The sequence below is a fragment of the Lepisosteus platostomus genome, chromosome 8, assembly GCF_059453375.1.
Source record: "Lepisosteus platostomus isolate fLepPlt1 chromosome 8, fLepPlt1.hap1, whole genome shotgun sequence".
Taxonomy (NCBI): Eukaryota; Metazoa; Chordata; class Actinopteri; order Semionotiformes; family Lepisosteidae; genus Lepisosteus; species Lepisosteus platostomus.
This window is the reverse complement of record NC_142618.1, coordinates 7,919,574-7,945,976: the sequence shown is the minus strand read 5'-3', so window position 1 is coordinate 7,945,976 and position 26,403 is coordinate 7,919,574. Positions and strand designations below refer to the sequence as shown.

General features: G+C 45.4%; 1 protein-coding gene across 11 annotated transcripts in view; it reads right to left on the bottom strand.

Moving 5' to 3' along the window:
* The window catches only part of ncoa2 (nuclear receptor coactivator 2), a 134,494-nt gene that overhangs the window by 9,720 nt on the left and 98,371 nt on the right, over positions 1–26,403 (bottom strand). For 10 of the 11 annotated variants that reach the window (XM_088642266.1, XM_088642271.1, XM_088642264.1 and 7 more), the window contains 12 exons: positions 25,078–25,179; positions 23,838–23,978; positions 23,309–23,456; positions 20,362–21,667; positions 13,453–13,648; positions 11,444–11,620; positions 9,286–9,495; positions 8,370–8,502; positions 5,227–5,392; positions 3,833–4,123; positions 2,979–3,056; positions 856–1,324 (listed from right to left, as the gene is read on the bottom strand). In XM_088642266.1, coding sequence (XP_088498392.1) covers positions 856–1,324; positions 2,979–3,056; positions 3,833–4,123; positions 5,227–5,392; positions 8,370–8,502; positions 9,286–9,495; positions 11,444–11,620; positions 13,453–13,648; positions 20,362–21,667; positions 23,309–23,456; positions 23,838–23,978; positions 25,078–25,179 — 3,417 coding nt within the window. The remainder of the gene's footprint in view (positions 1–855; positions 1,325–2,978; positions 3,057–3,832; positions 4,124–5,226; positions 5,393–8,369; positions 8,503–9,285; positions 9,496–11,443; positions 11,621–13,452; positions 13,649–20,361; positions 21,668–23,308; positions 23,457–23,837; positions 23,979–25,077; positions 25,180–26,403) is intronic. The other variant, XM_088642274.1, reaches the window with a different exon arrangement.

Genomic DNA, 26,403 nt, shown 5'->3' with positions numbered 1-26,403 from the left:
CAATGAAAACGACATTGCAGATGTCTAAGTGCCAAAAATCTTAGTTCTGGGTTCACAGGTCGGCACGAGTTTCAACTGAGTGAAGTTTACGACCATAGCATGTCCCTAAAAAGATAGAAATACACTCGTGCACACTAGTGCTGTGGCCGGGTCCGTTCTGAACTCTACTGTTAGAGAGGCTCAGATGTAGGCTAAAAAATAGGGTTAATTGCAAGCACTAAGACAGTACAAAGCATGCAAGTTAGTGTCATCACAGGGAAAGAACAGGAATGGGGAGTGATGAGGACAGACGGTTCTTTAAGGTTCCTTTAAATCAAGAGCTCCACAGTCTTGGAGAAAGCAACAGCCAATTAGTCCAGGTATAACAAACATCAGACATGAATGACACAATACAACAATTTATACAGGCTTATCAGATCACATCCATTCAAATGTACTGTTACTTACAATACTTAGACTTCAAGTTCAAAAATGATACTTTCTAATGCTCAGTTGCAATTTTAACCCTTTTTTCTGTTGGAATGGATATTCCACAGAATATACTGCCTATTCAGCCATCGGGCACAAATGCCGCTCATTTACAGCCCTCCTGTGGTTCTAACCTTTCAACATAAAAACAAATATCTCCACTCAGAGGCTTTGGCTGTAGAAATCTAGATGATTAAAAAAAAATGACTCCATACGTGCAATCTGCACTGACACTTCAACAGGTATGTAACAATTTAAATCAATCCAATCATCTGCTTCTTTTCATGTCAAAAGAACATCAACGCTGCATTACAAAGCACCCTGTTAAGCCTGCACAGTGTTGTCATTCAGGAAAGTAATAAAAAGCACTTCAAGAAAGGGCAGTACCTGAGCTGGGAAACTGGAAGGCATTGTGCTGCATTTGGGGACTCATTACAGCCCCAAACTGTCCTCCAATGTTTCCCATCATTCCCTGGTTAGCCAGACTCATCTGGGAGCCATGCAAGGAGCTGTGAGAGAGGAGCTGGGACCCGGGGAGGCTGGGGGACACTGGGGAGAAGGGGCTGGTGGAAGGTGGCGGGGATGTAAGTCCAGTACCGTAGTTCGGCGGGTAGGGGAATTGCTGTGGGTTTGCCTGAGGGATCCGCGGGCTGCTCATTGTCCCCGGCAGGCCGCCAGGGGCCGCCACCGCCGCCGCCATGTTGGGCGGCAGGCTGAGGCCCTGCGCCCGCATCATCATGGCTCTCTGCTGCTGCTGCTGCTGCTGCTGGCGCTGCTGCTCGAGCTGCCGCTGGCGCAGGTGGTTGCTCAGGATCTCCCTCTGCCTCTGCGCGAGCATCTGGGCGTTGATGGTTCCCTGGGGAAGCACAAGGACAATGCTGGCAATCCCCGCTCTGACCGCGCCCGCATGGGCGGAGCGGTGGCTCTGTGGCTAAGGATCTGCGCCTGTGACTGGAAGGTTGCCGGTTCATATCCCGCGGCCGGCAGAGGAATCCTACTCCGTTGGGCCCCTGAGCAAGGCCCTTAACCCTAACTGCTCCAGGGGCGCTGTACAATGGCTGACCCTGCGCTCTGACCCCAAGCTTCTCTCCCTGTCTGTGTCTGTGTCTCCATGGAGAAAAGCTGGGGTATGCGAAAAGATGAATTCCTAATGCAAGAAATTGTATAGGGCTAATAAATTATTATTATTATTATTATTATTATTATGGGGGGGCACGGCCCTGAGCTGACTCATTCAAGGGGAACTGCAGTCCCAATTTCTCAGAGCGGCGATTCAATCTCGGTTATGGAATAAATTCGCTGGCGGTTCAGAAAAGAAAAACGTCTCGCATTTCGGATTCAAGCACAAAATCGGGAACTTTGCGAAAGTGCTGTGAGTCGCCATGGCGTTGGGGACCCCCAGTCTCGCCACGGGCGAGAGCGAGAGCTCCCCACGAACTGTGACGCGAGGCGGCCCTTCCTGCTCACTAGTCACTGGAAGAACTAATGTAAGGTGATGCAGGAGAGCATAAGCACAGGCTGTGCAGCAGATATTTCAACAAGGACAGTTCACAAGTTCCATTTATCGGCAAAACAGTTTTGAAGTCGAGAGCAATATTTCTATTCCATTAAAAGAGATTCATCCATAAGCCTGCTTTTTAAAAATGTAATAGAGTTGCTTCACGTCAAGTTTTTTGCCTCATTCCGAATTGCAGAATATGTCTATTTTGTGATATAAATTGGAGGTTTTACAAGTTACTGTGTACATTTTACTTTTATTGTGGTTTGAAATGCACTCAACAATGCTCATTCTTTCTAACCCTGAAATATAAAAATAGCCTTGCAGTCCCCATTTAATTACTCAGACCTGACAGCAGACCCCCACACAAGGCCCGGCCATGAAGTAATTACTCAGATTCGCCGTGTTCTTTACGGAGTTACACCCACTCCCCGACTTCCACAGAGGTTCCAGGAAGGGAAAGTCTTTACACACGTCGCCAGCGACCCCTTCTTACCGTGGTGTGAGGGCAGAGAGACAACTATCGTTCGTGATACTGAGAAATAAAATCCTTTTCCCCGATAAAAATAACTTCTGAAATCTGATAACTGTAATACCTCAAAACCCAAATATTGCGCGCGTATAAAAAATACACAGTAAATAACACAATCGGAGACAATGAGATGAGACGGAACAAAGGGTAAAATGGAGTCACAGTGGCTATTAATCCACAGAAGGAACTTGCTGTAGCTCCAAAAATTTTATTTTGGGACCCACAAGTTGTTCTTATGTCCAGTCAAATTGACAAGTCGAATCTGACGTAACCCCAGACAGGGGTTAATAATGTCTATTATACATTTTACACACCCTTCTGTATCCACATTTAGTGATATTTCCCTCATATCTCATTTGATACTCGCCAAGGTCCAAAATGGTGACCAGGCCAAGGAAAAGTGAAGTTTAATCATGGGATGTCTTTCGAGAAATCAGACAGTGGGGTGGCCAGAGGTCACATGAAAAGATGGGGACTGACCTGGGCGGGTACGTTAGGCCTTAGAGGTAGGTTCAAGTTGGAGACACTGCTGAGCTGGTTCATCAGGGGCTGACGGTTCTGACAACAAGATTTAAAAATGTTAGCACTGAAACAAACTCTGACAAGAGGGTTAAAAAATCTCAGCAGTGCAGTATTTTACAGACTGAATTTAAAAAGAGTGAAATGTTGAGTGTGATAAGGTAAAATTGTTGTATACTTCATGTTTCAGTCTTAACATATAAGAAAATATTTTGTTTTCTTAAAAGGAATTAACCACAGAGGTTATTTCATGTTTTCTTCAGAACAGTGCATTATACAGCGGATAGAAAAATATACCAATATATGGACTCCAAAAAATTCAATTGTCATTAAAAAGTAATGTAACTATTGTTAATCTATAGTATCTAAAACAGCAATCATACCTATTCAATCTCTACTATATTTTCTACTACTAACAGAAAGTTCTTAATTTTCACATTTTGCAAGCCAAAAAATAATCCAACAGCCTTCCATAAAATATGAAATCACAGGAGTGCTGATATTTGCTAAATTTATCTTGAAAACACTGCTATCACCCCAGAATTGCAGCCTGTCAAATCCTCCTTGTTATACCTCCCATTTCCACCAGGGGGCACTTAGAGCCACTCAGCAATTCACTCCAATGCAGCACAGAACTATATGTCTTCAGTAAACAGGGAACCCATCACACTATTTAATTATACATCCCTCTGGGTACAAATGAGTAAAAAGACTTTGAGAATCTATTAAAAATGTATTTTAGAACAGCCCTGAGGTCATGTTTAGAAGCCACTGCCACTCAAACGGCTAACGGCGAGAGCCCCGCCGCCGCTCACCTGCTGCGCCTGCAGTCTGTGCTGCAGCTGAAGCCTCAGAGTGTTGGGCTGGTTCGGCCCCACCCCGGGGGCACGGAGTCCGGGTCGGGCCTGGAGGCGCAGCATCGGGTACCCCGGCCTCTGGCCCATCTGACCGGCGATGGCGTGGAAGGTGGCGTCCTGCATCGGGGGGTAGCTGCCCTGCGCCATGGGGGCCGGGCCGGCGTACTGCTGATTGTAGAGAGGTGGCTTCTGGTCCAGCATCATGCTGGGGTCCTGGCTGGGGAACTGCTCGGGCTCCACTGGCTGGCCCTGCAGAGACACGGACACACAGACCCTCCGTGGGCTCTGGTACGACTCGTGCATTCATGCAACAGACTCCCCGCCTTAACGTGCAGTGAACACCATGACTGAACATGCAAGGCAACAGGCGCTGGTCTTCCGTCAACAGAAAACTGCAATCCAGACCAGGTGACCACAGAACGTGACCTCAAACACATTTTCAAAAGCGACTTGCATTTATATCCCTCATACACTGAGGTATTTTACTGAAGCGCAGTACTGTACCTTGCCCAGGGGTAAATCACAGTGAGAACCCACAGCCCTCCAGACAGGTGTCCAGAGCCCTAACTAACTACTGCTTCATCCTGGACTGGTGTGCAGTAAAGAGCTGGCAGTACTGCTCCCGGATGAGCCAGATATCCCAGAGATTTCAGCCCAAGGGGAGAAATTCACCAGCTGCCCCCAGGTCTTCAGGTGTCAGTGCCCAACCCAGCCCTCCAGGACAAGGATGGGACAGCTCCTGGTTTACAGTTTTTCAGGCTGGCTGCAACCAATTACTTTTAATCGCAAAAATTAAGAGCTAATCAAAGACTAATAACAGGTCCCGTTACAATTCACTCAATTCCTGTTTGGGGCAATATACTTTTCGTACAGTGAAAAGCCATTGCAGTATAAATTAAGTTGACTCTGTCCCGCTTGGCAGTATTGGTCACAAGAGTTTAGCCTGTCACAAAAATTCAACTGTTCTGTTACTACATGCTTCTAATTCAAGAGGGAAATCATTTTGTCAAAACATTATTTGACTGATATCGGGAACACGATCAGACCTGATTCTTTTACAAATGCTGAGATTGTACACACTACATTTCAAGCGTCCCATTGTTATGTGATCTCAAGAATGTGGTACAATGTTGTATATTTAGCCTCTGTACTTTCACTGGTGGGAGATTAAGAAGGCCTGCAGCAAACTGACCTTTAAGGTGAACTACAAGAGGACCTGAGCAATTTGCAGGAATCACAGGACATTTTGCTTCTTAAGATTGGCATCCACTACAACGCCATAGAGACACAGACACAAGTGCGTCTCTGGTGTGACTTTGACACGTACACACGAGCTCAGGCTTAAAGATTACCTGGCTGACCAAAGCAGGTATCCCCAAGGCGCGGTCAATCTCCTCCAGGCCATCGAAGTCCTTGAGCACTGAGTAGAGCTGGCTGAGCAGGGCTCCTTCATCTGCAGTGCTCTCGGGTGAGGGGGCAGCACACAGGGACTCGTCCTGGGGGCTGCTGTAGGCCGGCCTGGGGGGAACAGTACAGCGGAGCTGTGACAGGGCCACTCCATCTTGCCTCCTCCCTGTCCACCTCCTGCCCAATTCCACAGCTAACAGCTCCTGTTCTTCTTTGTAAAGAGAAGACATTCTAAATCCACTCCAGACATCAAAATCTTCGCTTAAATCTTCTGCTAAACTAGCTCTGGGCAGTCTGATTATTTTTAGGGAACAGGTTCATTTCATTCCGTTCAGTGAAACTAATCACTTTAAAGATTTCGTTCAGGATCCACAAATTCACCCAGCGCAACTACGCTACTGAGCTGTCTGAGTCGGTACACACAGAACAGCAACACTCCACATGATACAAGCCAGCGGTGCTGAATCAGGTCTGAGTCAGTGAACGAGTCAGCACTACAGAATCACTCCAATGACATGAGTTAGTGAACCACTCCAACAGGTATCATTTAACTGAATGGTACAGACTCAATGAATACCATATCGGGAGGAAGTTACTGAAATGAGGTTTATGCATTTCTAAAGATAAACTGCTATCTGCAGCTGATAGTCTTGGTACTCTTTGACCACTTCCACACGGACAGATAAGTAGTTTGAGAAACCCAATAATATTTTTGTGAAAATGATAGAGGAAATATCATACAGATGATGAGAGCTTAGCATATTTGCCGCATACAGCTGTCCCCTGAAGGTTAAAAGAAGCAAAACATAAATGATAAGCAAAAATATGGCCAAAGCATACTCATTGTATTAAACAGCCAGCTCTGCAATAACGCAATAGCAGAAATCCCATGATATGGAAAACCTGCATCACAGTAACCATTGATTCAGTGGGAGTTAAGGGGTTAGGAGGAAAAAAGGTCTAGAAAACACCATCACAGTAGAAATATTTCCATTGAGTCCTGTCTATTACTGTTACATCTCATTCTATAAATAAAACACTGTTTTCATTCACTAATTGAAAACAATGAAAACAGGGCATGAAGCAGGGACAGTATTTGCATCAGCCTTTGCAATAGGAACTGCAGTAAAGGGAGGAAGTGAAAATGTTTTTCATTCAGCACTTTTTTAACCTAAAGAAATATTAATGAGCTGTTATTTTACTGTGACTTGCCCGGCTGCGTGGAGGCAGCCACAAGCCTGTTCACTCTTACTCATGTGTGACTAGTTCCTACATACTCGACGGTGTTATAACCACCTCACACTCCCACTCTCAAACACAGTGGTAGTAAGAAAGGCATGGCCTTATATCGGATTCACAATGCTGTAACACGTGTTAAAGCAGAACTGATGGCAATGAAATAATCAAAGGTAGGGTGAAATAAATCATAAACTGAGAACTATTAGAAAATAGCAAAACAGTTACGTGATGGTTTTTAGATTCTTATTTCTGATCACACCAAATCAAGGTCATCAGCTAAATAATAATGGGGAAAAATAAAACGGAAAGCTAATGTCAGACACTGTTTTTCACCTACTTTAGGACATATCAGCAGTTACTATTATTAGCTGAGGACCTAATAACGTATATGTAACCCAGTGACAGGAGTTGTGTTATATCTTGTATGTGACAGCAGTGACAGGAGTTGTGTTATATCTTGTATGGCCTCATAGTTCCCTGCTACAATGTGGTGTCTTAAGGAATCATCTGGAACTCTCCCAATCTACCTTCTAATTTTTCAGAAATAAAGCTTTTAAAGAAGAGATCCCATGGGGGGGTCATTCTCAGTGCGTGGTTATTCCATCAGACCACCACCAGTGGGCATGACCTACAGGGCTCCACAGCTGACAGACAGCTTAGCGACGGACAACTTAGAAGCACTCATAACAGTTTTCGAAACCTGGTGCTTTATAATTTATGTTAGCCTGTGCGCCCATGTAGACAGCATATAATAACAGCTACTGCCTGTTACTGGGAATCACTGGTATATGGTTACATACAGTATACATAATTGAAACTTTAAAACAGACAAAAATATGTAGTCTTCCTGTAGTAGGTGTATCCTACTAATTACTATAAATATTATTATAATCTGATTAATTTGTGAATATGTGAAATTCAAACCAATGTAACTGTCTGAAATAACCAGCAAAATACATTCTTCATGCAAAGCCTTCAAATATACACACATCATTATTATGAGGGCAATTTTGTATTTTTGAGGAGTTTAACAATTAACAATTGCTCAATTTGCTTTGTTGCATTTGACTCAAGTTTCCAAGTTCCTCTCTTCATCCTTTAAACTCTGGGATTGGAAATTAATCATTTTCTGATGATTACAAACAGAAGGTATATAAAATTTCTCTCCTCTTATAAAGACGTGGAATAATTATTCCCTGCAAAAAACATAACCAATTCTTGAAAACAGTTATGTCAACTTAAAGGTCTCACCCTTCATGTAAAACTAGCTGGTTCTATCACATCCACTTTCAACACCTTTTCTTAACAGTTAAATTTCTTACTTTACATTATTATTGCATTTAAGTTTGCGGGAAATTTAGAGGGGTGATCAGGGACTTGCTTAAGAACAGTTAGTACAGTCATCAGAAATACCATTAGTCTCCTATTAGTGATAATATTATTGGGTAGTTACAGTAGCTGTAATTAAAATGGTAATCTGTACTATACAAAACAATCAAGAGTCGGTACCCTCAAGAAACATGGTCGAACTACGCTGCTCTACAATGAACCTGCAGTACTAACAAGCAGATCCCATCTTGTAAAAGTAATTACTGCCCGATCGCATTTGGTGCACTCGGCTGAAAGCACAACCTTTCCTCCGTACACTCAGATATGGCGTTTCATTCTTACTCCACTTTTGGTTTCACAGGAAATGTGTTCATACAGGGGGAGGGTACTTGTAGAGGAGAAATGACACGGCCAGAGAGACTGTTCATATTTAACACACAAGAGATCGCCTGCAGGCTCAGATCGTCCTCATTCATGCACTGCTGCTGTGCTCGCAGTCCGCATGGCAGGAGAGCGTTACCTGTTCTGGTTGGCGAAGGGGGCCGCCTCAATGGGCAGCATGCTGTCAGGCCACGGGGCGGTCTGATTGGGTGGCGCCTGCTGCTGGGAGAAGGCCGCTCCTGACATGACCATGTCCAGCTCAGACTGTGGTCCTTCACAGAAACACATGGGGGCACAGGGCAGTTAGGGCACAGGAAAACCCGAGCTCGCTCAGCACAGTGCACTAAGACTGCGTCCTTTTCTACAAAGAGCAAATGCACACTCAACACAGAAACGTTAATAATTTTGTTTTTCCGTTCTGAAGCGTAGGACTTCCGAAAGATTTGCATACTATAAAGCTCAAGGGTTTGCCACACTGCCTTCAAGGAATCTGCCGCTTCGGTAAACACAGTTGTTACGAGTCATGCAAGAACATGCTGAGTACTGAACTGATCAAAGATAAAATGCAACAGCTAATAATTTTTTAACACTTTTTGAAAGACTTCCTCAGTGGTTCCCCTGAGCTCTTAGAGAGAGCGGACTTGATTTACAAGCACATTAACTAAAACCCCCAGTCATGTCAGAACTGCACGACACCAGTAAACATTCGGAATCACTTAAGTACACCTGTACAGCAGGTGGCTTCTGATAAAAAGATAACCAGCCTTTAAGGACACTGGCATTTTAAAGACCTGATCTGTAACCATGCAACAGGTTCATTCAAGTTTAGTTTCATAGGATTACATAAATACATTATCGTCCACCACCAGTGACATCTGCAGCAAGATTTTGGCACTGAAGGTGTTTTTTTAAAACGGTGTCACTCCATTATTCTGCTCTTAGTTTTTCGTCTCAGCTTAAAAGGACGGCAAAGCACAACACAGCATTCGGCGTGCTGCAGTTCCTGTCTCCGCGCTGACAGAGGATGCCCGCCGCTGTGTGGCACTCAGTCTTACCCATTATCTGCATCATCTGCCTGGGGCCGGGCTGGCTGTTCGGCCTCATGGGGACCCCAGGGGTGGTGCTCCGGACCAGGCCCCCTCCCTGCTGCAGCGGCCGGCCGAGGGAGGCGGGAATGCCCGCGCTGGCGCTGCTGGCCGCCGGGCCCTGGGCTGCCCACTCCGCCGACTGCATGCTGGCTCTAGAGGGGTTGCTGCCCAGCGCCACTGCAGGCAAAGCGACAGACGTGAGAGCTGGGAGAGCCGCTCATCCTCCAGAAGCGCCGGCGCGGGCGGAACTCGCAGACGCCCGAGGGCTTCGCGCTGAGCTAGGGGCCCCGGGGCACGGCGCCGCGGGGGGCGCCTGTGTCGCCGTACGCGGGCATCCCAGCGACTACACCGCGGCAGGGGAGTGGATTCTGCTGCCTGCTGCCAAGCTGTTGACAGGGGGAGCTGCGTCTCCTACCACGGGTGCCGAGGAATGAGAGGCAGCAGCTGGTGGCAAGGGTTAACCCCCGGGCTTCCTTCCTCAGGAAATGAATCACTTCTGCTCTGCCCTACGTCAAAGCATTTATTTCCAAACAAGGCGCGGGCGCGGGCGCGCGCACGCCGGGGATGCGAGGGAGCCGTGTGAAAGAGCCGATTTTCTAATGAAGACCTGCTTCGAAAAGAAGTTCCGCTCTGTGGGAAAAGAGGGGGGTGTCTCAGCCCGCAGGAGCTGCTGTGTTTTTATCAGCCCGAGGTGCCGGTAAGACTGGAAGAGTCTGAAACCGGCACTCAGAGGAACAGAAAGGGAAATTACAGAAAGGAACTTTCCAACGCGCGTTTGTCACAGGTGAACCTCAACCAGGGGAAACCCCTCATTCCTCCAGTGGAGCACAAAATCGCAAAACAGCTCCTTTCCCGCTGGCACCACACGGCCAGTCTCAGGCTGCAGTGACATGTCCATTGACAGTACAGCTTCATAAATACCTTCCTCGGCACTACAGATTCATGCAGAAATCTTTTCGCTCTTTTTTTAAAGGCTAGTTTAAGAGTGTGCCCAGAAAAGAAAGTGTTATTTCAAATCTCTAGGCAAGAAAAAAAAATTGTTACATCTAAGTTTTCTGTTTTGGGGTGTTTCTCTACTGTACATTACTTGCCTCGCAAACACCCTTATCCAAAATAACTTACAATGTGTCAATAAGAATTCAGTCACAGGCAAGGAAAAACAGGAATAAAATGAATAAAATGAGTGTTAGGTCAGCACAAGCTGATAATGCAGTGCAAGTGCTATGCCAGGCAAAATGAAAGAGCAAGCTTAAACAATTTGTGCTTATTGTTTACAGTGAACAAGAGCTAGAAGCAAATGAGACTGATAGTGTCAGCGATATAAAAACATTAGTGCACTATGGTGGAAGAGTGACTTAAAAATTGAATTTTTTTATCCCTAACAATTTTCAGTCTGTTCAGACACTTTTTGACAGCACAACAGATACTAGATATTAAAAATAACCAAAAAATTGCCTGTGGGCACAACAAAAAATTAACAAAATTATTACATCGTTAACTCTAATAAAATCACTTTATTGGCCATATACAATTTCTTGTATTAGGAATTTGTCTGTTCGCATACCCCAACGTGCTCTCCATGAGACACACAGACAGGGAGAGAAGCTTGGGGTCAGAGCGCAGGGTCAGCCATTTATACGGCGCCCTTGGAGCAGCTGGGGTGAAGGGCCTTGCTCAGGGGCCCAACGGAGTGGGATTCCTCTGCCACTCGTGAGATATGAACGGGCAACCTTCCAGCCACCAGTGCAGATCCTTAGCCACAGAGCCACTGCACCACCCAAGTCATTTCATACGAATTTTTGTTTTGACTTTTAACTGACTTTTAGACTTTCAATTAAGCTGGTCACAACATTCTGCAGTTTGTGTTACCTTTAGGACATGAGATTTACAGAAATTACTAGTAACCTTGTCAGAGTCTCACAGAGGTGCTGTCTAGTAGGAAACAGTCACAATGCCCTGTGTTTTAAACCTTTTCCATGGTATCGTTCAGCTTTCCTGAAATATCGAAACTGACATCTCTAAATAAGCCGTGTGTTAATACAGTTACCATAACAACCGGCACAGCAAATCCTTACATTTTGTTTTTCTGCAAACTCCAGGCCCCCGGGCACCTGGTGGCACTGACCTGGGTTCACTAGGCTGGCTTGGCTGGAGACCATGCCCTGGGTTGTCATGATGCCCTGCTGGGACGCCACCGAAAAGGGGCTGCTGTTCCTCATGGGGGGGAAGGGTCCCGAAGACGCGGGCGCTGGCAGGGAGGGGGGTCCCCGGCCGGGCTGGCCGCCCCTGGGGTTGTTAAAGTCTGCCGGAGGAGAGACGTGTTACCACTCTGCCGTTACTTCTTCGCCTCAAACCTACGCAGCGTGGGACACCGTCCACAGGAACCCACACCTGTCTTCCCCAGCTTCTCGGGGTCTGAAATCATCTCGGGCCCGGAGCCCAGGAGTTATTTACTACAGCTTAAGGGCCGAATAAATTTTGATAAATTTGATAAATAAACTTTGAACTTTAAGAACGGTTTCAACTTGGAGAAGCCCGTACTTCGCTTGTAGCTGCAATCAGTGGGTAATTGATCTGAAAATCTCCAGGGTGTCAGGTAAAATAACAGTGTTTGGTAGCCTGCTACTGTCCTGTCCCGACAACAGGACAAACAGGACAAAAAGGGCTATGTATCTAATATTAAACAATATTGTATTTACGAACAGGTAAAGGCTAGTTTCATGCTGAAAAGTAGGAACAAGAAACAAAAGGTTTTGGCTGTTGAGCTTTCTTCTGCTGTGTGAGACTCCTGAACAGGCTGAAATAGTTTGTTATCCTTTCTCCTTCTCAGCATGAAATGAAGCTCTACTTGTTCCTTTGTAGCCAATGCACACTGCACAGCTCCCCACTCAAACCTTATTATATCGAACTACTGGAATCAAGGGCTTTAATTCACTTCTTAGCCTTGATGTGTTTAGTTAAAAACGTATTCCATTAATAAAAACAACAACAACAACATGATTAATAAAACAAACAATTTGTTATTTGTAATAAGACTAACGGCGATTATTTTTCTAATCATCTGACAGATCCAGCTTGTACATTCATTTGTTTTATAAACAGGAATTCAGGCTTCAACAATAAATAATGCAGCTGGGCTCTGGAGCTGGGTAAGAAGCACAAAACTGAAGCCGAGAGGAAACACAACACCCTCTGTTAAGTCCCCTTTAACACAGTCCTGGAAAGACGCCCCCTTTCCTGTTTGAGTAATTCAGTTAAAGGACGTGTGTTTGAGTGAGGTGGGGAAATGCCGGTATCACTGTGTTTATTAACAAACAAAGCCGCCATGTGCACTCGTTGGCATGTGCAGGTTCAAACTGTTGCTTGATAAGTCAGCAGTTTTCTTTCACTGCATGAGTGACTTAACCTGCATGTCTGCTTCTGAATGGGAAGATGTTTAGGTCACGCTCTCTTAAACAGTTAAAGCCTTACAGCCCTCTGAAAAACAACATATGTATGCTGCCACCAGATGACAGCTTGTTAGGAATCAATGACCTGCTGCTCTAGAATTGAAAGTTATAATAAAGAAACAGGAGATGTATGAGGCGCCCCCAGCGCCCCCTATTGGATTGTACAGATCCCTATCTACAAAAAACAAAACTGTTCTTAATATGGTGCCCTTGAAATCCTGTCTTTCAGGACCATTAGCAGGCAGGATATAAATCTCTTTACACCTGGGAAAAGAGTTCAAATGGTCAAGTGAATTACCTTGAGAGCGGCTCTCACGTTGTCAAATTTAAGGACTTTGCTCAAAGTATCTGGAAATCTAACAAGGGGAGTGAAAAATAATAGGAATAATACGAACAAGTAAAGGTTGTTTCGATGCTGAAAAGAAAAGAGACACGTTGTTTTGGCTGTGGAGCCCTCTTCAGGTATCACCTCATACCTGAAGAAGGCTACACAGCCGAAATTTGTCTCTCCTCTTTTCAGCATGGAAAAAAACCCTTACTTGTTCTTTGCAGCCTACGCATGCTGACGCAGCTCCCTGCTTATACTCGAACAGGGTTTCTGGAGGTCTCGCACTGGCTTTCGCTTGGCACAGAAGTCGGAAAATGTCTATGTTACACTGCCCCTCCCTCACAGCCGTGAACTTACTGCCTTGAGCCATGCCGGGGAAGTGCTTCTGCTGCCCCAGGGCTGTGACGGGGCTGCCCTCCCCTGTGATCTGCAGGATGTCGTTGATGATGGCCTGCTTGTCTACGGCGGCGGGCAGGCCGCCGGGCCGCGTGTCCGAGAACAGCTGCGGCTGGCTGTTCTGCAGGTCGTCCAGGATGTCGTCCAGCTCGCTGGACTGCAAACACAGGCAACCGAAAAGACCAACGTGAGCCGGTCACACGCACTGCCAAACCGCTGGAAACCCCACGGGCAAAACAACAAAGTGGGGACAGAAGTTTGGAGGCTGATATTACAAACTTGTCTGAGAGGCAGAAGGGGAAAGGGGCTGAGGTCTCACTTTTTAGAACGTCGGGACTTTGTTTTCACAAAGTGCTTTAATATTTAAAAATAAAATCCAAATAAGTATACTCCTGCAGCCAATTTAATAAAAAGAACTTTTAAAACATGGAAGTTCTACAATTAAATTACTTAAGAACATACTTTTCTTTTGCCATTAAAAAACAATGGAAAAAATGGAATATACTTAGATAAGGACCTCTACTGTATTTTAATTTCTTTATTAAACATTCCCCTTTGGGATGGGCTGGAAAGCCTCTATACAGTGGCAGCCTACGACCTTGACCTCTGCCTTAATTAGTTATGGTAACAGTGTCCTAATAAGAAAATACACATATTTAACCCTATGTAAGGCAATCAAAAAGGCTTCAAAAATGTACTGGCAGTGAAATACTCAAAAAATCAAGAATATGGTACTAATACAGAATGTAGTAAATCACCTGCAGTGCTAATATGGAAATGCTTATCATCTCTGAAATGGAGTCACAGAAAACTAGGCCAGCATTTCTGCAGAGAAAAGGAGCTTACTCAAAGCATTACACAGTAACAAGCACTCTGCTGCTACACGTTTTACATGGTAACAGCATGCAGTTTAATTAATCACAAATAACCTGCAAAAGGATGACCAGAAAAAACACTCTGTTTTGAGAACACCACACAGGAATTGCATCCTCTATCACAGTTTTATTTGCTGCACAGTTCACTCAAATTGGATTTCATGTTTTGCACCTTTTTGTATTATAATGAATTGTAGATGCCCGATTTTGATGAAGTACAGCAAAAAAAACAGCTGGTACTAAACAATGCTGATGTACGGTACAACTAGGACACAAACACAGTAGGAACATACAAACGCCACACTGATAAAAGACCAGGAATTGAACCCAGGGCCCCAGCACTGTGAGGCAGCAATGCTCACCACTGTGCTGCCCAGTACCAATACTTAAAATAAAAAATAACCAACAGGACATTTTCCTATTCGCATATGTGAAATTATAGGAACCATTGCAGTATTACAGCATTTGTTTATTGATAAATTTGAAAGAACTGTTAACAGGGCATAGAGCAACAATGGAGATAACGAAAACTGACATGCTCATTTAATGAATTTTGAATAAATTATATGGATCCCACATTACAGTCACAAAGGAGCACAGATCCACTGACATCACATTCCCCTGCAACTCACAACAGGCAACCCACTGAAGCTCAGCAGGTGTGAGCCTGGTCCGTACCTGGATGAGAGACCTCCTGGGAAAGCTAATGGTGTTGCTGGAAGAAGTGTTATTGGGGCCAGCAGTGGCTGCTCACCCTGTGGTCTGTGTGGGTCTGCATGCCCCAGTATAGTGATGGGGACCACTGTACTGTTAAAAAGGCACCAACCTTCGAATGAGATGTAAAACCGAGGTCCTGACTCTCTGTGGTCATTAAAAATCCCAGGGAATTTCTAAAAAAGAGTAGGGGTGTCTAGTGTCCTAGCCACATTTCCCATTGGCCTTTACCAATCATGGCCTCCTAATAATCCCCATCTTGGAACTAGCTTTATCACTCTGTTCTCCTCCCCATTGAGAGCTGGTGTGTGGTGAGCGTTCTGGCGCACTATGGCTGCCATCTTATCATCCAGGTAGGGCAGCACATTGGTGGTGGTGGAGGGGAGTCCCCACTACCACTAAAGCACTTTGAGTGGAGTGTCCAGAAAAGCTCTATACAAGCGTAAGGAATTATTATTATCACTGACTTTGGTCTACAGCAGAATCACACAGTAACAAGGGATTTGCAGCACCAGATCTCAGAAGCTGAGCAAGGCAGGGACAGGGCTTGAGCCAGGTCAGTACTGGGATGGGAAATCTCTGAGGAACACCGCGTATATAATGTAAGTGGTGTCCTAAGCAGGAGGCTCTCTGGCCTCTGGACAAGACTTTCACCATGCTCATGGAGGAGAGGTGAATGTTAAACTGAGATCCATGGCACTCGATGCTTTTACAGACTCAGCCGCATATGTTATGTTACAAACAGTTACGTCTGTTACCAGTAATCAGTCAGCTGGCGTTCAGCTTGATTTGTCTAACAGCACTCCGCCGCTGGGCTTCCATATTACCATTATCACACAGGCAGAACAGGCACCCACTGAAATCCGGGTTCAAATGAGCAAGGGACAAAAGGAGACAACTGAAAAGAGAAGCCCAGGAAGGTTTACACCACCCCCTCAAGTTTCTCTCTTTCAGCAAAGATGTTTTTTGCAAGGAGTTTCAATAATGGACGCCTGAGGGAATTACTGTTCAGAGCTTTTCTGTCTTTACTTAGCTAAAGAGTTAAAAGTAAAGAGATTGAAAACGGCAGGTGGATTCTCTTCCACAGTTTGGTCATATCAGTATCGGCCTGAATGCAACACAAATGTTTTGAATTAAATGTCAATGAAGTGTATGATTATGATAATCCACTACCACAGTCTGGCAGTTTCTACGCAAAGTGTGATTTAACCATAAAATAAAGTTTTAGTAACAGGCAGTGTTCGAAGTTCAAGAAATACTGTGTAGATGCGATGGTTGTGTATTTCCGTTGGATATTTCAGACTGAACCAAATTGTTTCCTGAGTTACTTCACACTATAATAATAGCACAATGACTATAGCTGTTAGTAGTATCCACAATTACAATATTATGTTAAATTATTTCCTGTGGAACTTGTTTGGAAGCATCATTACAGTACACTTGAGATGTTTCGACGGGAGTGCACTGTTAAAGGCATGTGCTGTAATGAGCTGTGCAGTACCATTACTTATCCATATGTACTGAAGGAAGTGAAGTTAAACTATTTTAAGGCTAGGCATGCACTGACACTTAGAAAACATATTAGGCACTTCTGTCACAGTGAATGGTTCTCTAGCACAAAAATAAAAAAAAATGTCAGCTACTGTAATTGGATAAACAGGAATATCCTATAATAAAAACTTCACCGTAGTGAACAAATGTGCTTTGTTTCCAAAACGCAAGAACTTTTCGAGGAGCCGCGCAAACATTATTAAAGCTTTCGCTAACAGCTTCCACAAGGCATATCTCTTCTGATCGGGGTCACGCCCCCCTTGTCTTTAATAAAATACTTGTGTAGGCACCCGGAGGTACAGTCCAGAGCTGTGCCAAACATGGAGGCATTCTACTACACAAATCACTGTTCAAACATAACCTGATATGACAAGCGAAGGCAACAGATCATCTCAACTTTCACAACATTTTTTTAAAAGCTAATAATTCTACAAAGCCCTGCTCTTTTCCCCGACAAAAATGTTTACGTAGGACTCGGTCTTCTGTGTTTAATTCGTATCACTTGACATCCCCATTGAAGTAACTAATCAGCCTACAGTACGTCTAACGGCTTTCGATTTTCACCACAGCCACTAGCTGTCTGGCCCCACCAGCCTCTCTAGCAGAGTTAAAGACTGATGCTGGTCACTAATCCCAAGTACACCGTTAAACATCAATACACTGAATAATAAAAAACATTACACTACTGAAAAGGAATACTTCTCACTAGACTGGAATCTAGTGGAGACTAACTGCTGATTACCGGGAGACAGACAGCTGGAAAACACAGAAAGAGCCTTTAATTTAGTAGAACAAAGTTACTTTAACCGATTTCTCTCTTAATTTAGGTATAATTTAAAAATAATTTAAAACACTTGAATGAGTATTGAATAATGACTAACAGATATCATTCAATTTATATTAGCAATGTATTTAAATGCAAAAGCTCTACAAACCCTTTTGTCTCGATTCTTGTGAGACACTGGTGTGCTAACAAATCTTGAAATCTGCTTTATTGCTTTTTAACGCTTGGATTTACAATTCTGACAGATGCTAAAGAGGTGATTGAATGTATCTGATAAACCGTGCTCTTCAGCCAAGTTTGACATTAAAAATGGGGAAATGTTTCTCCTGGCCTTGTGCCCCCAGTTTGGGAATCACTGGTTTAGTCAATCAAACTTGAACTTCCATCTGAGTACAACAAGACCTAAAGAAAACTCAGGAAGCATCTGTGTGATGGGATTCAGTCAGTGAGACCTGGGGGTCCGTGAAGGATTTTGGCAATAAGCCGCCACAGTCGTCCATGAATACTCATCCCTGCAGTGTGGACATGTGTCAGCAAATGGCTTCTGATTTTTACGTGACTACAGAGCCAGCATCACCCCACGGCCTTTAGCCATTTCTCTTTAATCATCTCACATTTCCTCTCCTTCTAATCCTGACGAGGCATGTGAAAAATACTTCAGCTGTAACACCTTTGATATTCAATATTTCTCAAATGAAAAAGAGGACAAATGTTGTTGTTTTTTCAGGCTACAACAACTGGAATGCTGTATGAAATACACTGACATTTGTACAGGTGGGAGCAGGAAAGTGTTTTGACAGTACAATATAGTTAAAAATGTAAGCAATTGCATGACAGCATTAAATACAGCGGGTCTTTATTTGTCTATTATTCTACAATAGATAAGGTTTCAAAGCTCACTCATTCTACCATTCAAAAGACATGCCAAACCTAGAAAGCTTGCCAACAATGCAGCTAAGACCCAAATACTGTGAACAGCGCCCCTTTCAAGGGTCACAGCCCCTTTCCATATACCTTAGGTGTTCACCATTTTTCTTTACTGTATCAATGTGACAGAAGTACACAAACACCAGGACTCTTTTCAGTACCCCGGATACAATTATATTCTTTCCAGTTCCACTGGATGTTGCCAGGATTTGCACCACAACAACCCAAAAAAAAAAAAAAAAAAAAAAAAAAAGCTGGAGCATTACATAAAAGTGCAGCACAAAAAAGGCAAAAGCGTTTCTAAAGCAAGGCTGGTGCTGCACGGGACGGGGGAGAATTGAGGCACGCCGTGAGGGGAGTGACTGTGACATTGCTAAGACATACCTCCCTGCAGGGGTCACTTCTCAAAACAACTGAGACCCAGTTGAGGCTCGTCTCCTCATTTAATTACCAAGTCCTGCCGCAGATGTGGAAAGTGGAATGAGCGAACAGAACGCGCGCCAGGCATTAATATGCATCCCTGCAGCCTCGCAGTGCTGTGGCCCTGGGTTCGAATCCAGACCTGGGTTGCTATCTGCATGGTACATTCTCCCCGTGTTCATGCAGGTTTCCTTCGGGTGCTCTGGTGTCCTCCCACCATCCAAAGACAGACTGATAGGTTAAGTGGCTTATGGGAAAAGTGGCCCTGGTGTGAGTGTGTGCGCGTCTGCGCGTCTGTCCTGCGATGTGTTGGATGTTTTGCATTAGTACTAAACGAAAATGAATGTCACGGCCCTGAAAATCCACCAAGAGGTATACTAAAAGCAAAATAATATACAATTATAAGGGACAAAAGCTGTCAGGAATCTGAACATAATATGTAAGGGAATTCAAATGGTTTGTTGTGAAGCATTTCAAGAATTAAGCTCCCGATAAACAGCTAACCACTCCAGCTTGTGAGTTTTATAAATTTTCTACTGGCCTTCATCATTTCTTCACATTACCAAAATAATTCAAGATTACTTTGCCCATAAATTCATACTGGATCAACTGCTTGAAAGCAGCTAGAGATCTGAAATGCCCTCATCAGAATGAACAGGGCCCAGCAGTGGAAAGGGAATATTGAGCAAAATTAAATCAGTGAATTTCAAAACCAATGTGCGATAGGGAGATTACAGGTACTTCAACAGTGAAATACAGTCCTCAAGAGGACGTAAATTCAACTTCAGCATGTTGCAGAAGATCATGTACATTATTACTGAATCTGATCAGTAGCTCAACTGATCTGCCTTGAACTGAACTGCAACTGTCACCGGATTCATGACGCCACCAGAATGCTTCCCGGGTCTACAGAAAAATAAACCCGAAACAAGTTCAGGAATGTAGAGCAGCATTTGCTCAGCCAAGACAATTATCAATTCACTTCATCTAGATTACAGGAAAACCTGTCATTTCCTCCTTTACGCTGTAGCACTTTTCAGGTACATATCTGGCATGTACTTTAAATACGACGTAACTCCGCCACCAGTGTGAGAAGCCCTTGATTCTGTACAAAGTCCTATAAAGAGGCCTAGCTCTGCTGTCAGAACTAGCTCAGCGAGCTGATCATTGTCTACACACATCTAGACCTCATGTATTACAGAAAGAAAAACTTGGTATTATCCAGTACAAAGAAGACGTTTTCTATCCTCAAACTCTGCAGTTGATAATTACATCTCCCACCTGAGAGGAGTTCAAGCTGGGCTGTTTTACTCCCATCCAGTACTGGTACAAAGAAGATGTTCAGAAAGGGGGGTGCAGGCTTGAACCACCGCCAGCGTGGCCCGCCGAGCTATCGGCGAAAGATTCTTTAGGGTGAGCAAAACATTTCCGAACTGCACCCATTCGTTTGATCAAAGCGGCCGGTATGGGCCAACGCATTTCCAACAACCGCTCTTCTCTTTAAAAAAAAACAAAAGCACAGAAACCAAAACAGAAAAGGCACAGCGCCGCCGTGAGATTCTCGTTTCCAAGGCTGGTTAGCGGAAAGGAGAGGCTCACCTGCTCTGATCTCTCATAGCCTGGGTCCGGCTTCTCAGTCTTCACAGTTGTGATTTTCACGCTAGTACAGGTGTCCATCTTGCCCTCCCCTGGCTCCAGCTTAATGCTTTTATCCTGTATGACGGGATCGTCCTTGTCGAGCAGATAGCGGAGCAGCGCGTTGTCCTTCTTCTTGGGGCTCAGCGGCTCCTGTTTGATGGCGGCGCCCAGCTCGGAACCGGGGGCCGCGCTGCCGTTGCCCTCCTGACTCAGGTCCTTGCCCGTGGCTTCGGCGGTGAGTTTGGCCAGGTCCACCGGAGAGCTGCTGTTCTGCAGGAGTCTGTGCAAGATCTTATGCTTCTCTTTGAGTGAGGTCCCGTGTCCCGCCGCCTGGCCGCCCCCCGCGGCGCCGCCGCCCATGGAGTCCTTGTTACTGGGGTCTCCGCCGGCGGCAGCCAGCGGCGAAGAGGGCTCCATCTGCTCGGACTTGGTGGTCAGCAGCTGCAGGAGCTTGGTGTGGCCCTTGCTGTCGTGGAGCCGGCTCTGGGGGTCCGGCGTCCGGTCCCCCGCGCCGAACTGGCTCGCGCTGGTCTCACCGCCGTCCTTCTGCTCGGGGGGGTGGCCGGCCCCCTCCTGCTGAGCCGTCTCCGGCGGGGGCTGCTCGCCGAACAGCCCGAAGGACTCCTTGAAGTCCGAGCTGCCCAGCTTGGCGAGGGGGTGGGGGTTGGCGGGGCTGGGGGAGCTCTGCGCGTTCCCCAGCTTCCGGTCGGGCGATGCCAGGGACTGGCCCAGAGTGACCCCGTGGGCTTCGCTGAGGGCGTGAAGTGCATTAAGGGAGCTGCTGGAGTAGCTATGGCTATTTCCTGTGCTGCTGTTCATCCCTGCAGGAGAGTGCAAGCTTCCTGCGGGGGAGAACTGGGTGGGGGGGACGCGGGGGCTCCCGGCCATGCCCGGGCTGACGCGATGCCTGGGGGAGAGCATGGAGTTCTGCTGCCCGGGGGTCATGCCAGGGCTGCTCTGTGAGGGGCTGTTCATTTTGAGTGCATAGTTACTACCCTGAGGAGTGGCTGATTGCATGCCAGGCGTATGGTTCATGGCCCCCTGGCACCCAAACCTGTTACTGGACATCTGTCCCATTCCAGCGTGGTCCTGCAGGCCACCCATGGCGTTGAATTTAGTATTGCTGCTTATAGTCGTGTCCTGGCCTGGCACCCCAGTGGGCACGCCTCCCTGCGCTGGAGGAGTCATAGGGGTGGCTGGGTGGTTCACTTGTTTCCCCATGCCCTGCCCGGCCACGTCCTGATTCATCCCGCACACGGGCTGCTCCCTGGGAAACAGGAAAGAGTAAAAGATAAGGAAGAAGACCCCGTCCGCTTCACTGGAGAGATCGATGTATTGGCCACTCTGGGAAGCTCCTCAAGCCGGTAGCTGTAGTATATAAAGAATGCCCCGAACCACAAATTCTTTTAACATGGTCCACCATAACATCTTACCTTTCCAATTAGTTTCCTATTAAGCTTTCTCCTTTAAAACATATTTCCTTTAAAACATTAATCCAGGCGTCAGACTTAAAAGTTACAAGATTTTGGCTGTTTGTAACATTGAGGACAGAGTTTCTGACCGATTCTTTTCAAATCTGATGAACTAAATTAGTTCACATAATCTTATTTTGATCTAAAAAATCTCTCTATATTTTTCTAAACTTCGCCCTTTGTTTTTGTTACACTCCTCGGATTAGGAGTAACGAATTGTGTATTCTTGGTGAGGGTCCCTGACGCCACACGCAGGGAAGAAGGAGGGAATCGAAGGCAGTCTTCTTGAAACACATCACAGGCGCCACAGCGCCCTGCCACAGGTCCAGCTCTGACTGGAGGAGAGGAGAGGAGCTTCCCGCATCGACAGCGCGCCACGCCCAGACTGCTGTGGGGATCTCCCTGGCCGACAAATCCCACCCACTCCCAGTCACAATCAGCTATTGGCATGACCCAGACTCGAACCCGTGATGACAGAGCTCAAACTGAGCTCAGCCGAGTGCCCTTTCCTGTTGAGCCAGAAGGGAAGCCTGAGCTTCCTCGTAAAACCTTCAGCTTCTTATAGTGTTCTTCTTTCCTTGTGGTTTAACTTTCGTGGCACATTCAATACACATGAAGAGATAAGGCAGGCCTAACTTTACAGTTTTAAGCTAACTAAGGTATTCCTAATACACACAAACCCAATAAACCCAGTGTAGAAATGTCATTATATCAAAAACACATATTTGTACCTGGGGGGCATCCTTCTGAACATGTTAAACATCTTATCTTCACACCTCTGAATAGAAAAAGCCCTCAATAAGTTACTCCTAATGACATGAAAACAAGCCTGAGCACTAGCAAAGAACTGAAAGAACAAAGACCTCACTGTGCAGACTTAGGAACACGGCACAGTATAAGTAGCACTTTTAAGAATCCATTTCTAAGTCAACTGACTTGCTGGTCACTTTTAGCTACTTTGAACAAATTGCTCCTATAATAATTTCTTTGTCTGAAATTTGGGACTGCTCTGCTCTTTTCTTCCCTTGAAACAAAATAGCATTTACTGCACAATTATGAATGCATTTTATCTGTCTATATATGAGCCCCAAGGCTTTAAAAATGAGAACACCCAAACAATGACTTTTTTTTGGCACAGCGCATCTGTGCCTGTGGTGTAAACACCAGCCTCCTGCGTGGATGTCTGCATCAGGTCAAGCACCATGCACATGGCCGAGTCACCAGTGTGTGCACGTGCTCCGCTCCTGGAGTTGTCTGCTGCTACGACATACGAGCCCCGCGTCAAGGCTGCTAGCGTAAACAAGGCCGGGCCGTACCTTCCTATCCAGCGGTTTATATTTCTATGTGTACGCCTATCAGATTCTCCCCCCGCACGCACACACACACAAAAAAAGGGCAGCTCTGACGTCGGGGGCTCCTGGGACAGGAGAACTCACCTCTGGAGAATGTGTAGTGACATGTAGAGCTGGGGCTCGTTTGTAGCCGGAGATCTCACGAGTTTGCTCTTCGTGTGGGCAGAGACGATCGTGCCGTCCGACAGGGAGAAGCGGTAAATGGGGCTGAAAGCCTGCCCCTGCCTCAGGACTGCGGAAGATGGAAATCGCAGCGAGATGAGGAGAGCAGGGCTCACACAGGCTTTCTGAGTGCACAACATCATTTCAAAATGAACCTGAAATCGTCACTGGAGAACACTAAAGCATGACTATGTCAGTCTCTCCAAGGACAACGGAAAAATAGTCCCCTTTCGTTCCTGTATTCTACAAAAAGGACATTTGTATTACTCAACTACGTTATGCCAACAGGTGAAAGAAAAGAATACTATTTTTTAAGAGGAATATTAACCTTTTACCAGCTCAATAAAGACTACCAATAGCAAACCATCCATCTGTTAACCTAATACCCTTGGAGAAACACCTTTAAGGTCTTTTTATTTCTCGATCTGCGCTGACCGTAACCAAGCCTCACCTTCCTGCTGATGTCTTTTGGCGAAGGACATTTCCCCATCATTTTGTAAATGAAACCTCTGAATGCATCTTCTCACCAAGTCCTCCCAGCCTGGCTTCATGGAGGCCCGCAACAGGCTGGTGTCCAGTGACGTAATCTTGCCTGCAGTCAGAAAGGCACGAAGTCTGTCAGATGGAACGCCACGTCAAGCCGTCCACCACTCACATTACTACAGTACTTTCATCATAAGTGACAAACCCTGTTTACTTAATGCCCTGAATTCGCCTGGAGAATGCAAAGCTATCCCGCAGACACTGGCCTCTGGTAAAATAAAAGTTTGTTGTTTTCACTTTAAAAAATACAATGGAAAACCCACGCAGATCTTAACTATTTTTTTTTCCTTCAAAGAAAGCTCAATCAAAATTTAAAATAAGTTTCCTAAAAAACTAGACACACAGGAAAAATTGTCAGTCCAGCTTAACAATGAAAAAACATCAAACAATTTTCCTCTACATTGTAACATCCAAATTATTCGAGCACAAATGCCTGCAAGGTGTAGCTGGAACGTTTGTGCCAGCAGCTGTGCTCTACCTTGGCTAAACTTCACCGACACCTCAGACGGCATAATCTTCTACTAAATCAGTAGGAACAGCATTAGGGTTTTGGCTTAAATGAGATTTATCTTCAAATTTGAAATAAAATGCACAGGAAAACGCTAAATGTTTGGTGATGTGTTTTGTAAATATAAATAGGTTGCCTACAAGAAAATAAATGAGGTGATGGATATTTATAGTTTGTTAATTTCGGGACAGAATTCAATTAGACTTACTGAAGTCTTATACCGCAATTTGAGGCTTTTATGCCATAAAAAAGAAACAAAAGTTGTGACCCTGTGGCTAAGGATCTGTGCCTGTGGCTTGAAGGTTGCCGGTTTGTATCCCGCGGCCGGCAGAGGAACCCTACTCCGTTGGGCCCCTGAGCAACGCCCTTAACCCCAACTGCTCCAGGGGTGCCGTATAAATGGCTGATCCTGCGCTCTGACCCCAAGCTTCTCTCCCTGTCTGTGTGTCTCACGGAGAGCAAGTTGAGGAATGCGAAAAGACAAATTCCTAATACAAGAAACTGTATACGGCCAATAGAGTGATCGTATAAAGTGATCTTATCTTCTATACAGGAACAAAGCAGACTTCAGGTCACATGCTGATATTCCTTCATTATGATGTCAAACCTTCTGTGGCTCTGTTTGGTGCACAGACTGTACCTTGTAGGTCCTGTCTCGTAGTAAAGCTCTCATGGGTTGGAGGGATGGGCCTTTCCTTCATAGGTACTCTTCTTGCAACACAGATCAAACAGGACTGGAAATCTGCAAGGTACAGAAGAACATAAGTTAAAAATAAGAACATGCTATTCAGCCCCTCTCACTTGTTCAGACGCTTTAGGATTTTTTTTTCACAGAATTTATTAAGCTCTGGAATGTCAAGTTTAAGTTTGTTCGTTGCAGAGGTTGTGCTAACTTCTTTTCACCAGGCCAGGGGTGCCTAAACGTTTACATAAAACTGTATGTGGATCTCATGGACACAGACATCACAGCAACCACCTTCACGGCATTTTTCTTTCTTGAAGGAGCCGATTACAAGTCAGAACACCTGCCGACAGAATGACAACCTACAATCCCGTACAGTGTCATCGCTGTTGGAAAAAACAACAACAACCTGTCTCAAACAATGTTTCTGTATCGTCTAGGGATTACAAGAAAGAAAGCCTTTGTTATTAAGACGGATGAAAAATTGCTTCGTAGGTGTGTGCTAACAAATATGAAAGGGAGGACAGTGGTAAAAAGATGGATCGTGGCTTTGGAACTCTGTCTCACTACGTCCCCCTGTCTATCACACCATTCTCAACAGGTGACCGAGTCCAAAGCCACAGAGTACAAAAAAAAAACCTTTATACTTGACAGCCCTCTTGAACACAGAACTCAGCAGAGGGTCCAGCAGTTCCTGGAGTTTCTTGCCAAGCACTTCAGTCCCCGCCCTCCTTACTTGACATCACTCACAAACGGTGTTTTGGTTCAGAGAAACGCAAACATCTGATCTTTCTCCTCGGCTGACTCAGCCTCTTTTCAGCAGCTGTGCGAGTGCCAGGCGGTGAAGCCCTGGCGGGTGTTTTGAAATTTGCTGGCTGCGTCCCCGAGAGCACCTTGCATGCTTCTTCACACTGATACCTGGCGGCCAGCCCCGAGAGGCTTCAAAGCCAGGAGGGGATTGTGGGAGAGAACCTGGCAAGACGTTCAAACGGAACTGGCCAAAAAAACAAGTCACAACCCTTCCAATTACAAACTACTTTCCTTTCCCTATTGCGGCTTCCAGAGAAAAAGGGATGTAAGTGTATTTCCTCTGCCTTTCGCTAACATCAGACGGAGGCTTAATGTGTTTCCAGTACTGGTGAAAACCACCACAGAAAAGTAGTGAAGTCAAACCCCAGCCACCGAAATGAAGAAAAATCCTAGTGCAAATTGCCATAAAGTTTGCTGCTTCTGTCCTCTGTTACTAAGTGTTAATCGTTAACTTTTTCTCAAACTATTGAAAAA